This window comes from Manis javanica, chromosome 2, assembly GCF_040802235.1.
Source record: "Manis javanica isolate MJ-LG chromosome 2, MJ_LKY, whole genome shotgun sequence".
NCBI classification, from domain to species: domain Eukaryota; kingdom Metazoa; phylum Chordata; class Mammalia; order Pholidota; family Manidae; genus Manis; species Manis javanica.
This window is the reverse complement of record NC_133157.1, coordinates 119,941,607-119,957,703: the sequence shown is the minus strand read 5'-3', so window position 1 is coordinate 119,957,703 and position 16,097 is coordinate 119,941,607. Positions and strand designations below refer to the sequence as shown.

Here is a 16,097-nt window from a genome sequence, read left to right as displayed (position 1 = left end):
CTGCTCCAACCGTCATCTGCTCAGAGAAGCCCTTCCTGTGGCCCACCAGGCCATGTCACTCCCTGCGTACATTCCTGGCTACATTTTTCTTTGTAGCACTTTTCACTAACTGAAATTACTTTATTAATTTATTCTTTTTTAAAAAAGAATCATTCAGATGATAATGATATTTAAAAAATATCATTCAGATATAATTGACATATAACATTGTATTAGTCCAAGGTATGTGACATAATGATTTGATATATGTACATATTGAAAAATGATTACCATAATAAGCCTAGTTAATATCTATCACCAGATATAGTTAGAAACTTTTAATTTTCCTTGTGATGAAAGCTTCTAAGGATCTACTCCTTCAGCAATTTTCAAATACTATATATAGTATTGACTATTGTTACTATAGTCACCATGCTATATGTTACATCCCAGGACTTAATTTATCTTGTATTAGAATTTCATACCTTTTACTGCTCATCTCACCCACCCTACCCCATGCCTCTGGCAACCACCAATATGTTTTCTGTATCTGCGAGGTTTTCTTTTTTTAATTCTTCATGTAAGTAATATCATATAGTATTTGTCTTTCTTGGTCTGACTTATTTCACTTAGCATAATGCCTCAAGGTCCATCCATGTTGTTGCAAATGGCCAGGTTTCCTTCTTTTTTATGGCTGAATAATATTCCATTATATGTATGTATTACGTGTTACGTGTTCTTCATTCATTCATCCATATATGGACACTTCGGTTGTTTCCATGTCTTGGCTATTGTGAATAATGCTGTCGTGAACATGAGGGTGCACATATGTCTTTGAGATAATGATTTCATTCCTTTTGGATAAATACCCAGAGGTGTAATTGCTGGATCTGAACTTACTTATTTATATATATTCTTCTCTGTCTTTCCCACTAGAATGTAAATTTCTTAAAGACAGGGTATTATTTTCTCTGTTCTGGGCTTTATTCTCTACAACATAGAATAATTAGTACTCAGTGTGTTCATTAAACATGTGTTCAATAAATAATTGAATCTCGATTTTCTTGAGAGGCGGAGTCAAGATGGCAGCCTGAGTAGGACAGTGGGAGTCTCCTCCCAAAAACATATATATTTTTGAAAACACAACTATCCCTAAAAGAGAGACCAGAAGACACAGGACAATAGCCAGACTACATCCACACCTGTAAGAACCCAGCACCTGGTGAAAGGAGTAAGATACAAGCTGCAGCCCAGCGGGACCTGAGGCCCCTCACCCCAGCTCCCAGCGGAAGGAGAAGAGTCATAGCGGGGAGGGAGAGGGAGCCCAGGACTGCTAAACACCCAGCCCTAGCCATCTGCACCAGAGCGCAGACACACAGTGCATGCATGGGGTGCTGGAAACTAGAGAAGCAGGACAGTAAGACCTGTGAGTGGGTCCCGCAGCCAGTGCCTCTGGTACAAAGAAAAGCAAGTGCTTTTTGAAAGTCTTAAAGGGACAGGGACCCCAGAGCTGGACAGAAGCATCCCGGGTCACAGTCCAGCAGCTGGAAATTCCAGGGAACTTCAGGTGCACTAACCCCCTGGGCAACAGCTCTGAGACCTCTCACAGAGGCAAAGAGCCAAACAGCCCCCCATCCATTACCCCTCTGGGGCCCCACCATAGCAGAGCAGCAGCCTGAGGCTGGCCACGCCCACAGCAAGGGAGCTTCCTCCATACCAGCCAGCAAGATACAGAGACCCAGCCTACACGCAATTGCCCAACACAAGCCACTAGGGGTTGCAGTTGTCCCAGTAAAGAAAGGCCAGGAGCAAGTGGAAAAAGTCTTGGCTCTCCCAGCTGACAGATGAGTCAATGGCATACCACTGAACCTAACAACATGAAAAGGCAAAAAAATTTGATCCAGACAAGACTAACCCAGACATCTTCGACATCTTCTACATCTTCCCCTGAGAAGGAACCTGCGGAGATAGATTTAACCAATCTTCCTGAAAAAGAATTCAAAACAAAAGTCATAACCATGCTGATGGACTTGCAGAGAAATATGCAAGAATTAAGAAGGGAGAATACAGAAATAAAACAATCTCTGAAAGGACTTCAAAGCAGAATGGACGAGATGCAAGAGACCATTAATGGACTAGAAAACAGAGAACAGGAATGCAGAGAAGCTGATGCAGAGAGAGATAAAGGTATCTCCAAGAATGAAAGAATATTAAGAGAACGGTGTGACCAATAGAAATGGAACAATATCTGCATTATAGGGGTACCAGAAGAAGAAGAGAGAGAAAAAGGGATAGAAAGTGTCTTTGAAGAAATAATTGCTGAAAACTTCCCCAAACTAGGGGAGGAAATGGCCTCTCAGACCACAGAGGTACACAGAAGTCCCATGACAAGGGATCCAAGGAGGGCAACACCAAGACACATAATAATTAAAATGGCAAAGATCAAAGACAAGGACAGAGTAGTAAAGGCAGCCAGAGAGAAAAAAAAGGTCACCTACAAAGGAAAACCCATCAGGCTATCATCAGACCTCTCAACAGAAATCTTACAGGCCAGAAGAGAATGGCATAATATACTTAATGCAATGAAACAGAAGGGCCTCAAACCAAGAATACTGTATCCAGCATGATTATCATTTAAATATGAAGGAGGAATTAAAAAATTCCCAGACAAGCAAAAGTTGGGGGAATTTGCCTCCCACAAACCACCTCTACAGGGCATCTTACAGAGACTGCTGTAGATGGGAGCACTCCTAAAAAGAGCACAGAACAAAACACCCAAAATATGAAGAATGGACGAGGAGGAATAAGAAGGGAGAGAAATAAAGAATCATCAGACCGTGTTTATAATAGCTCAACAAGCGAGTTAAGTTAGACAGTAAGATAGTAAAGAAGCTAACCTTGCACCTTTGGTAACCACAAACTTAAAGCCTGTAATGGCAATAAGTACATACCTTTCAATAATCACCCTAAATGTAATTGGACTGAATGCACCAATCAAAAGATACAGAGCAATAGAATGGATAAAAAAGCAAGATCCATCCATATGCTGCTTACAAGGGACTCACCTCAAATCCAAAGACATGCACAGACTTAAAGTCAAGGGATGGAAAAAGATATTTCATGCAAACAACAGAGAGAAAAAAGCAGGTGTTGCAATACTAGTATCAGACAAAATAGACTTCAAAATAAAGAAAGTAACAAAAGATAAAGAAGGACATTACGTAATGATAAAGGGCTCAGTCCAACAAGAGGATATAACCATTATAAATATATATGCACCCAATACAGGAGCACCAACATATGTGAAAAAAATACTAACAGAATTAAAGGAGGAAATAGAATGCAATGCATACATTCTGGGAGACTTCAACACACCATTCACTCCAAAGGACAGATCCACCAGACAGAAAATAAGTAAGGACACAGAGGCACTGAACAACAAACTAGAACAGATGGACCTAATAGACATCTACAGAACTCTACATCCAAAAGCAACAGGATACACATTCTTCTCAAGTGCACATTGAACATTCTCCAGAATAGACCACATACTAGGCCACAAAAAGAGCCTCAGTAAATTCAAAAAGATTGAAATCCTACCAACCAACTTTTCAGACCACAAAGGCATAAAACTATAAATAAATTGTACAAAGAAAACAAAAACGCTCATAAACACATGGAGGATTAACAACATGCTCCTAAATAATCAATGGATCAATGACCAAATCAAAATGGAGATCCAGCAATATATGGAAACAAATGACAACAACACAAAGCCCCAACTACTGTGGGATACAGCAAAAGCAGTCTTAAGAGGAAAGTATATAGCAATCCAGGCATATTTAAAGAAGGAAGAACAATCCCAAATGAATGGTCTAATGTCACAATTATCAAAATTGGAAACAGAAGAACAAATGAGGCCTAAGGTTAGTAGAAGGAGACACATAATAAAGATCAGAGAAGCAATGAATAAAATTGAGAAGAATAAAACAATAGCAAAAATCAATGAAACCAAGAGCTGTTTCTTCGAGAAAATAAACAAAATAGATAAGCCTCTAGCCAGACTTATTAAGAGAAAAAGAGAGTCAACACACATCAATAGAATCAGAAACGAGAAAGGAAAAATCACAACGGACCCCACAGAAATACAATGAATAATTAGAGAGTACTATGAAAATCTATATGCTAATAAGCAGGGAAACCTAGGATAAATGGACAACGTCCTAGAAAAATACAACCTTCCAAGACTGACCCAGAAAGAAACAGAAAATCTAAACAGACCAATTACCAGCAACAAAATTGAAGCGGTAATCAAAAAACTACCAAAGAACAAAACCCCCGGGCCAGATGGATTTACCTCAGAATTTTATCAGACATACAGGGAAGACATAATACCCATTCTCCTTAAAGTTTTCCAAAAAATAGAAGAGGAAGGAATACTCCCAAACTCATTCTATGAAGCCAACATCACCCTAATACCAAAACCATGCAAAGACCCCACCAAAAAAGAAAACTACAGACCAATATCCCGGATAAACGTAGACGCAAAAATACTCTACAAAATATTAGCAAACCGAATTCAAAAATACATCAAAAGGATCATACACCATGAACAAGTGGGATTCATCCCAGGGATGCAAGGATGGTACAACATTCGAAAAATCCATCAACATCATCCACCACATCAACAAAAAGAAGGACAAAAACCACATGGTCATCTCCATAGATGTCGAAAAAGCATTCAACAAAATTCAACATCCATTCATGATTAAAACTCTCAACAAAATGGGTATAGAGGGCAAGTACCTCAGCATAATAAAGGCCATATATGATAAACCCACAGCCAACATCATACTGAACAGCGAGAAGCTGAAAGCTTTTCCTCTGTGATCAGGAACAAGACAGGGATGCCCACTCTCCCCACTGTTATTCAACATAGTACTGGAAGTCTTAGCCACGGCAATTAGACAAAACAAAGAAATACAAGGAATCCAGATTGGTAAAGAAGAAGTTAAACTGTCACTATTTGCAGATGACATAATATTGTACATAAAAAACCCTAAAGACTCCACTCCGAAACTACTAGAACTAATATGGGAATTCAGCAAAGTTACAGGATACAAAATTAACACACAGAAATCTGTGGCTTCCTATACACTAACAATAAACTAATAGAAAGAGAAATCAGGAAGACAATTCCATTCACAATTGCATCAAAAAGAATAAAATACCTAGGAATAAACCTAACCAAGGAAGTAAAAGACCTATACTCTGAAAACTATAAGACACTCTTAAGAGAAATTAAAGAGGTCACTAACAAATGGAAACTCATCCCATGCTCCTGGCTAGGAAGAATTAATATCATCAAAATGGCCATCCTGCCCAAAGCAATATACAGATTCGATGAAATCCCTATCAAATTACCAACAGCATTCTTCAATGAACTGGAACAAATAGTTCAAAAATTCATATGGAAACACCAAAGACCCTGAATAGTGAAAGCAATCCTGAGAAGAAGAATAAAGTGGGAGGTGATCTCACTCCCCAATTTCAAGCTCTACTACAAAGCCACAGTAATGAAGACAATTTGGTACTGGCACAAGAACAGAGCCACAGACCAATGGAACAGAATAGAGGCTCCAAATATTAACCCAAACATATATGGTCAACTAATATTCAATAAAGGGGCCATGGACATACAATGGGGAAATGACAGTCTCTGCAACAGATGGTGCTGGCAAAACTGGACAGCTACATGTAAGAGAATGAAACTGGATCACTGTCTAACCCTATACACAAAAGTAAATTTGAAATGGATCAAAGACTTGAATGTAAGTCATGAAACCATAAAACTCTTAGAAAAAAACATAGGCAAAAATTTCTTAGACATAAACATGAGTGACCTTTTCTTGAACATATCTCCCTGGGCAAGGGAAACAAAAGCAAAAATGAACAAATGGGACTATATCAAGCTGAAAAGCTTCTGTACAGCAAAGGACACCATCAATAGAACAAAAAGGTATCCTACAGTATGGGAGAATATATTCATAAATGACTGATCTGACTAAGGATTGACATCCAAAATATATAAAGTGCTCTCACACCTCAAGAAACAAAAAGCAAATAATCCAATTAAAAAATGGGCAGAGGAGCTGAATAGACAGTTCTCTAAAGAAGAAATTCAGATGGCCAACAGACACATGAAAAGATGCTCTACATCGCTTGTCATCAGAGAAATGCAAATTAAAACCACAATGAGATATCATCTCATGCCAGTAAGGATGGCTACCATCCAAAAGACAAACAACAACAAATGTTGGCGAGGTTGTGGAGAAAGGGAAACCCTCCTACACTGCTGGTGGGAATGTAAATTAGTTCAACTATTGTGGAAAGCAGTATGGAGGTTCCTCAAAATGCTCAAAATAGAAATACCATTTGACCCAGGAATTCCACTTCTAGGAATTTACCCTAAGAATGCAGCACTCCAGTTTGAAAAAGACAGATGCATCCCTATGTTTATCGCTGCACTATTTACAATAGCCAAGATATGGAAGCAACCTAAATGTCCATCAGTAGATGAATGGATAAAGAAGATGTGGTACATATACACAATGGAATATTACTCAGCTATAAGAAAAAAACAGATCCTACCATTCGCAACAACATGGATGGAGCTAGAGGGTATTATGCTCAGTGAAATAAGCCAGGCGGAGAAAGACAAGTACCAAATGATTTCACTCATATGTGGAGTATAAGAACAAAAGAAAACTGAAGGAACAAAACAGCAGCAGAAGCACAGAACCCAAGAATGGACTAACAGTTACCAAAGGGAAAGGGACTGGTGAGGATGGGTGGGAAGGGAGGGATAAGGGTGGGAATAAAGAAAGGGGGCATTACGATTAACATATGTAGTGTGGTGGGGGGCACAGGGAGGGCTGTGCAACACAGAGAAGACAAGTAGTGATTTTATAGCATCTTACTATGTTGATGGACAGTGACTGTGAACAGGTAGGTATGCGGGGGGAACTTAGTGAGGGGAGGAGCCTAGGGAACATAATGTCCTTCATGTAATTATAGATTAATGATACCAAAATAAAATTAAAAAAAAATAGTTGAATCTCATTATCAGCAAGGAAACCCTGTATTAAATCTATTTGAACTAAATCCTATATTCACACACTATTCATTCAGGTGACATTTATCATGCTATGAGGCAGTGGCTGATAATATTTCAGTACTTTTAACAGAAAGTCACAAACTTTTCCTCACCAAAACCTTCACTGAAAACCATCTGAGTTGGCTGTTCCTCTCCCAGCCCTTTAGATTGCTAATATCAGTGACCTCTTTATTAACCTTCTAATATCACTGATAAGTTCTTTATCTTCACTGTTTTATTTCTATATTTGCTCACTACCTTGCCTAAATTAATCTTGAATTTAAAAAATATTCCATGATGTGGGGAAAATTTGCTTACAGTTTTGGGCATCTAATTTGGGATTGAGTCTTTAATAATCAATATCCTGAAATCAGTTACTAGAATGCTTTTTTCTAATGACATTTTTTTCCTTGATGTGGCCTTGTGAATTATCAAGAGTAAGAATGAGTATCCATTGGTTGCTTCCTGACAAATCCCAATGATCCTCATGACACATAGAAACTGACAGTTTTTAAAAGGACTCTGAGTAAATCAGTCAATCAAGAATTCTGTCCCAAGCCTCTGGGCATTGCCCAAGATGAAGTGATTAAACAGCACTGCCCCAAAGATGTCAGTCGCTGACTTGCTTTACAGGATGCTTCACTGGAAGATGCCTTGAACTGCTAGATGAGACTTGGACTCTTAAGTGTACAGAGTCCCTTGAAAAATGGGGATTAAACACCTAAAGGAAGAAAGTGTATTATGCAGACAGTCTGAGTCCATAGCTGCTGAAGAAAGCAATGGCCACTGAAAACACAGGCTGGACGGAAAGCTGACTTCTAATGTGCCTTCTGATCCAGCATGCTAACATCATTCCTGTGATTAATAAGTAAAGTGGGTGGGCAGCCTTCTTTAGATAGTGTAAATTTTGAATAGCAACTGAGTTTAAGGCTTAAGTAAGGAAACAAGTCATTCTATTGCAGTACATCTAAAAACAGAAATTTTCTAAACCATGGATAAGGTTCAGCAGAATTCCATGTATTGGCCCTCATGTCACAGAAAGACATCTTGTAAGGCTGTTAATAACCTTTACCCCATCTCTTTTTCCTTATCAGTGCTGTTTTGACATGACTTGCTCTATCTACAACAGAGAAGCTCCTGAGCTAAATTTCAGTTTCAGAGAATAAAAATAACTTACTGTTTCGACAAGGAGAGTACTCAGCATATGCACTGAAATTCTGAATTGCTACATAGCAAGTGCCAACAGGGTCCTTTTCTGGTGTTGGTTTAAGAGTCCTCCAGTGATATAAAGGAGCACAGGCCTATGAAACATCAAAGACAATAGATATTTTTTTAGGTAGTTTCCTCATACTATGATTTGATATGACTTGTTGATTAATGTACATAAATCTAACAAACTATGTTAAATTATTAGGTGATTTAATTGGTCATGAGTACGTCAGTAGTCAGAGTTAATGCAATATCCATAGCCAATTTTTCAACAGTAATGCATTGTAGAATCACAATAAATTAAAGATGACAAAAGAATAATTTTTTACCCACCCAGGATTTTAAATAAAATAAGTATAACCTGGGAAAAATAAATATTTCCTAAAAGCAAAGAACTCGTATTTTCTTTTTTTAAAGAATTGGACTTACATAACAGCAAATAATCAATTAAAAAGTGAATGAATCAGCGTTATGTCTCAAAATGAGAACTAGTTCCTTTCTTTGTCTAATCATTGCTTTAAAAAATTACTTCTAAATGAAAGAATGCAGACAAGTTTGCAAACCTGTTTTATGAATTTTCCCAGTTTATTACTGAAGGTATATCTTGTACACTTTTTAAACAATAACTTTCATTTGGACATGCTACTCCCTTATCACAGTGTTCTGGGTTTTATTTTTCATTTAATCATCTTTATTCATGGAAAAACAAAAATGAACTTAAATAACAGTAAGAAAAACATGATTCTTGCATGAAATTCTATGGTTACTTCCCCAGGAGTTTGGATTCCAACGAGGGTATGATATCTGAAAGGATACCAAGTCCTCATTAAGAAAATTAAATAATATTAACTTTGCTAGGGATGAGAGAGGCAATAAAAATAAATGTGTAGAAAGCATAGGTACCTTTTTGATTTCAGTTTTGCTAGCTCAAATCCTCCATAAATATGTTTGACCTGATTATTTGAGCACTCGTTTTTAAGGATACAGAATAACAGATTCTTAGATAGGAACCATCAGCCTTTCTCCTCTTTGATAACATCACACTTAAAACAATGCCAGGAAAGTGAAGGCAGATCCATATTTTAAAGTCCTTTAATGATTCCAAATGTGTCTTTGGTAATCAGTCCAATGTGTGTGATTACTTTTAGTAAAGGTAACATATTCTCAAGCACGAAGGATGATCTACAATTTATATGCTCTGGTTTTGTGTCTCTATGTGTGAGGTCTTGGCCAATACCTAATGGCCCTTTAACACATGTAAGTTCCCTTACATTAGCCCTCTTAGTGAAGTGGCCGGTTTTATGGTTAATACGTGGGCATGAGTGGTGAGAGGCAAGAAGAGGTTGGCACTGAAAGTGCTCACTGTGCAGTGTGCACTTGGTATCACGCGAATGGGCCTCACCTGCCCTATCACCATAGGACATTTAAATGCCATGAAAATTCCTTCCAGTGTTTGCCTGCTGTCTGCTCTGAAAAGTTTTCCTTTTTAATATCTTCTCAATTTCACACTAATGTGAAACAACACTGTTTTATTTGGGGCTTTGACCCCAACTTAATATATACACACATGATTCCTGGATATTCAAAATGATCTTCTGTTCATTGCATTTTGCAATTCTAATAATTGTCACCAGGGTAGAATTTAATTCTTTATTCTGCTAAATTTCAGTGCTCAAAGAAAAAATTCACTTAAAATATACTTTATACTATCCTGTATTTCCTATCACATAATTTTGAAAATGCAAGCATGCCCTCAAATTATCCATTTTATTATGAACATGGTGGATTATTTTATTTTCAGTGATTCTGAAGGCTTCTACAAAAATTGAATATATACACAGTTACATGTTACAGATAAATTACCAAGACTTAAAAATCTATATAGTACACTACAGATTTTTTTAACTTCAAATAATTATTAGATACAAATAGCTTTTTAATAGTAATTCATAAGTCATACCCCAATAAAGAATTAAAAAGTTTTTAGCAATTCTGGAATATGAAAACTATATTAATGTAAATACAGTTCTGTAGAGAACATATTGTAAATTCTGAATTTGTAACTAGAGACAACTATCTACATTTTATATATTACCTGTTTTATGTCAAGGTCTCTTTGGGGGTTAACCACAGACCAAATAAAGCAAGACATTTCCTTCAGTTACTTCTTACTAAATCATAATTCAAGCAGCTTTAAACAAACCTAATAGCCAAAGTTATTGTTTTATTGTTGTAAGGAAATCAAAGCCACCAGTTAAAAAATTTCCACAACAAAAAAATTTTCAGATCAGCTTGATACACTTATTTATTTATCAATAACTAGACATCTGTCATTGCTCAGAACAATAATAGAATCATAAAGTCAGAGCATTTTAAAGCTGAAAGATACCTACTTGAGAGTGAAAATTTTTACTTTAAAAAGTATCAATGTACTCAGATAACTGAATGTAGTAGTTACATTTTAAAATTTTCTTTTAGTTCTAAAAAGGTTGAATAACACCATGGTAGATGAACTTTTAAAGAATCCTGATATTAGTTGTCCTATTTCTCTGGTCCATTTTTAATCAGCCCTTTACTTCAATCTTAATAAAATAATTACATCTATAAGATTTAGCTTTTATTTTTCTACCTTAGTTGTTTTTGAAATATTTGAAAATATCTAACCAACTTCTGACAAACAAACTTTATTTCCTATAGCGTTAGACACTACAGTGGACTAATTCTAAGCACTAAATTTATTTTTTTAGAATTTTGTAGCTTATCTTTGAAAATCTGATATGTTCTCACGTCAAAGGAACTTCATAAATATGAGTTTTAAAACCGTTCTGTTTACATATTATTCCAAGCCCATGCCCCACACTCACCACGACTTTCCCCTTGTGCGCTCTCACTGTTGCTCCAAACCACTGATTTGATTTAAACTCTATAGGTTCCTTGGTTCCATTAACTCTGATCTTTCTGTTGTCTGACAAGGAGGACATGAATTATTAAAAATCTATAAATCTCAGCAGTCATTAAAATATGTAATAATGAATTTTCAATAAAAATACTTGAAAGACAATTTGCATACACAAGGGAGTTTCTCTTTGCTTAAATCTATGCTAGACTTTTTATTTAGGAAAATACCAATTAACAAAAATACATACATGAACATGACATTTCACAACTTAAGAGAAGCATTTTTTATGACATTTTTGAAGATTACTGTAAACTTGATGTGGACTCTGACAGTCTATAATTTTGTCTCCCTCTATTTTTTTAAATCCATGCTTTTGTAATTTGATTTGTATCACATTGAAGACCAAACATTCTCTAAAGAATTCTGAATCTTTTCCCATAGTGAAACACATGGGACTCTCCCTGCTTCGGGAAACACAAGTTTTCTCAGCAAGGGTTAGCAGGAATTGGCCTGAAGGACACCAAGGCCTTGGTTTTTAACTGAGTAACATGTCCACACAGCCACAGAAAATAACACCTTTTCACAGTTTTGTGTACACTTCACAGATGTCAGCATGAGGGGGGCCATCTGGGTACAAATTCAACCCAATTATAACACACTTAAGATCTTAATAAAAAGAAGGTATCTTTTCTTTCACTCTTGATTCCCAGTCAATGTACTTTCCACTCAGTTGTATCTCTATGGTTCTAACTGGAGCTTCATCAGTAACAGCTGATGAAGTTTGAAAGACATTTGTCCTAGGGTATCTTATTTGTGTGTGTGCTTTCTTTGGTATGCATTTTACTTTTCTTGTTTGACTCTATAATAAATATATTGCAAAATGAACTTTTAATACCTATGAAGCGAGGCCAAAATATGCATGTAATTAACAATTGAGTTTACATATGACTACAGACTTTTTAAAAAAGAACAAATTATATATATGCAATCTTAACCTAAAATTTACATTTTGACAGGTTTGGGGAAAATCATGATTTCCTTCTTAAAAATTTTATGCTTTTGATGATTGGGGGCTTTTTAAAAAATCGAGTTTCTGGAAATCCTTACTCAAAATATGCAAAACTGGCCAAGAATCTTAAAGATTACAGCATTAAAAATGGAAATAAAAGCATTTCTATTTGCATCAAGACACTTTGGGTGATTGCAAAACTCAGAGACGAGGATCTTTTCACCATTAGGTGGGTGACCTTGGGCAATGCACTTCTCTTTTGGAGTTTTGATTTCTTCTGTAAAAAGAGGCTGAGAATACCCTCCCCTGTTCCTCTTTCACAGGTGATCAAAGTCATAAAGATCACACAAGATAAGTGATGTGAAAGTGCATTTCTAAGCTGAGAAGTTGTATACTACAAAAATCTTGTAGCAATAAAACTGAAGGTCCATACCCTTTAAAAATATCTCTTAATTATAAACCTGCAAACTCAACCTAAGTCCAAGGGTTAGAAAGAACCTCAGACACACAAGTATAGTGTGCTGTTATTAGTGATTTGTGATGCTCAGCAATGAAGTTAGTAACACCTCACAAGATTGTCAATGTGACTTTGATTAAGCACAGGGAGAAAGTACTGCAGTGATACTGAGATTTCTAAAGTACTAAAAAGCCATGAAGAGAAGACCAGCACCTCAAAAATTCAAGTATATTTAAAGGAGATCCCAAAAGGACTTAATGAAAACTAGGCTGCTGTGAGGAAGGACATGGATTATGGCAAAAGACAGAAGCCAGTTCCAAACTGGCCTTGGTTTGCTAGAGAAAATGACAGGATGCTTCCTTTTTAATTCCTGAGGCATCTTTGCTGCTACCATAAGGTTGAACTCTGTAATAACTTGATTAAAAGTTTAAACTGTGGGTTATTTTCCACAACAGATTTCTTCTGGACCAGGAAGATAAGCGACTGGACTGCACTAATTCCATACCCAACCCAAGGGTTACAATAGAAAAGAATTTCAGTTTCCCAGGTCTCTCTGTACAGAGATGCATGTTGATTTAGTGTATCGCTCTTTCCCTGACTTTTGAGATAGACAAATCACCTTTTAAAAATTCCGTTTATTATTTTTATAAGTTCTTTGACTTTAAACCTAGTATTATTATTTCATATAAGTAAAATATATTTGGGTTGATTGTGAAAATGACCTTTCCCAACCTCTTTTTCTGAACAAGATTTTTTAATGCCAAGTTACCCAACACAGGGCTTAGTGCTATCTCTTACGTTTTGGTGCTCAGTAAACCTTCAATGCATGGAAAATGATTTTGATTTAATTCCATCTGAACTTTACTGAAAACAACCCCCAGGTAATATCTTAGTATGTATCAGGTAAATACTTGGCACAGTTTCTGCCCTTCCAAGCTCTCTATATGGCAAAGGACTGACAGCCTGGAATATTACAACTAAGATTCTGTTTGAATGAGGCTCATGAGACATTTGGAAAGAGGGGATGGGGAAGTCATTATTTTCTGGTGGTGGCTGCAGGCACGCACATGGGCATCAGCCACAACAGATGTGATGTTCTTCCTGCGGCCTTCAAGTATCCTTTGACAATTACCCTTTCTGGTGCTTCAAGGCAGCTGAGATCAAGTCCTGAGCTTCCAGATTTCTTGATCTGCAGGTAATGATGTTACTGACCTTCACATCTGCAGTCTTTCCAAGGCTGTGTAAGCCTTTCAATCTCTGTATGAAATTCCTTAACAGTTCTAACACTCAAAGCAGTTTCTATTTTCTGACCAAACGTCCACTGATGCACTGATGGCCTGGGACAAAGCACTTAGGGTAGGACCACGCATCCTGGAGCAGAAGGGAGGCACTTGTTACCCTCCAAGTTGTGGTCGACCTCAGAGAACTCTTGGCAGGCCAGTGGTTCTGGGAGATGGTGGAGACCATTAGCTACCTAAGCAATTCTCTCCGTGGAGTATCACAAAATATAAAGGAAGCAAAGCCAGAAGCAGGGAGAAAGTTTTACAGTGACAATGTAATTTAAGGTTTTATGTGACAGAATACCATTAACAAAATTAATATATAAAAATACAGGTGAAATGATTATCAAAGAAGGGATTGTAAGTCCAGAGAAAGGAAATTCCAGAGTAAAATACCTCTAAAAACTGAGATCAAAGGGAGAAATAAAGTTTAAAATCTGTTTATTGCTAACAAACTGCAGTCTGAGGCCATCTTTCTTTCCTGCTCCAGCAGAAGTAAAACTGGCCCTCCCCTCACCTCTCAGGTACAGATAAGCCCTGCTTGCCCAGTAATTACCCATTGATATGGAGATGAACTTCTCTCCACCCCTGAGGAATGATGCAAATGCACTAAAGCCATACTTTGCACCTCTGGATGCCTATTGATGTGCAGATGTACTAAAGCCAAGCGAGATATTCTGGAAATACTACAATTTTACCCACAGGCCACCCCTCCAGAAATCTCACCTTACAGTTTACTCATTCCCCCTCTTCCAACCAATCTAATAACATACAATAGCAATAGCAATAAAATCTTGATAATCCTCAAGGCAGAGGATTCAGCCTATGCAGATTAAGTAAATGTACTTTACAGCACAATCTCTCACTAAGCACAAAATATGTTTCTATACTTGTTTACTCATTCCTAACAACTATGCTAGATTGCTCACAAAAGTTTTACTAAACATTAGACAAAGTCAAGCCTCTCTTTAAGCAATTTTTTCTTGGTAACAGCAACACAATCATGATAATTCTCAAGCCAGAGAATTCGGCTAGGTTCAAAGTCCCATGCAGATTAAGTTCAAAGCTCGTCCGTTCTAGCCATCACACAGCAGCTGCAGCCAGGGGGTGCATCCAGGGCACAAGACTGTAGAAGCAAATAACCATGATTGTAGGGGGCCATTTTGCTGTTATTCCAGGACTACACATGAGGCTAGCTTCCAGGCCTTTCCCCAAGGTGCCAGAAGAGCCAGCCATTGCAGGTCCATGTGTCAAAATGTCCAGGGCCACGTCCATTTTATTCCTAATTGCTGCACCCATCCTTGCAATGGATGTCCAATAAAGTGGGTGCCTTGATCACTCTTGATCACTGGCGACTGGCCATAGGCTGCAAAGAGACACTCGAGGCCCCTCTTGGTGGTTTTGTGATCTGCACAACATGCAGGGCACTCCTTCCAGGCTCAGCTGACTTATTCAGAAGTCAATGGCAAGCCCAACTGATGAGCTACAGCCCACATTGTCTTTTGCCCAATGTGCAACAAATGCTGACATAGCCATTGGGCCACATCAGAGGCAGGTTTTCCTTTTATCCCGTGCACTTAGGCCAATGCATCTGCTTCATCATTCCGTGGGGATGCCAAAGGCAAATGGCCAGTCCCATGATATATGGTAGTCTGTGCCAAGCCACTCTGTGGCCTTTGGGTCCAGTCTCTCACCCACCCTGCAATTGGATAGGTGGTTATTACTTTGGTCAGAGCTTTTCTAGTGATGGGCTCCATAGCCAGCAAGGTGTGGTACACAGTGGTGGCCAGTTGCTTCTCTATCAAGATGTACCAGACCTGTGCTCCTTTCCGTAGTTGTGACTAGGCTCTGGCTGGCAGTAGGAGTAGCCTTAGGCTTAGGCCATGGGCCAGATTCAGTGAGGCCAGCAGTGGTGGTGCTGCCTCCACCACCACATGAGTGTAGACACACGTCCCTCGGCACAAGCACTACTTCTCCCCATCCTTACTAGGGGCGGCCCTCCCAAAGGTTGCACTCATTATGACAAAAGGTTGCACTCATTATGACAGATTTCGGGTTCAGAGGAATCCTGCCAACTATGCCAGATGTAAGTCTGGGGAAAGGAAATT

At 37.9% G+C, this 16,097-nt stretch overlaps 1 protein-coding gene and 1 long non-coding RNA gene across 6 annotated transcripts in view; one reads left to right on the top strand and one right to left on the bottom strand.

Moving 5' to 3' along the window:
• ITGA8 (integrin subunit alpha 8) overlaps positions 1-16,097 on the bottom strand; it is a 163,510-nt gene that overhangs the window by 127,500 nt on the left and 19,913 nt on the right. For all 4 annotated transcript variants that reach the window (XM_073229249.1, XM_073229247.1, XM_073229248.1 and 1 more), the window contains exons 3-4: positions 11,209-11,309; positions 8,313-8,436 (exon numbers count right to left, since the gene is read on the bottom strand). In XM_073229249.1, coding sequence (XP_073085350.1) covers positions 8,313-8,436; positions 11,209-11,309 — 225 coding nt within the window. The remainder of the gene's footprint in view (positions 1-8,312; positions 8,437-11,208; positions 11,310-16,097) is intronic.
• Positions 1-16,097, top strand: part of LOC140847849 (uncharacterized) — a 239,589-nt gene that overhangs the window by 204,947 nt on the left and 18,545 nt on the right. The gene's annotated exons all lie outside the window — the stretch shown is intronic.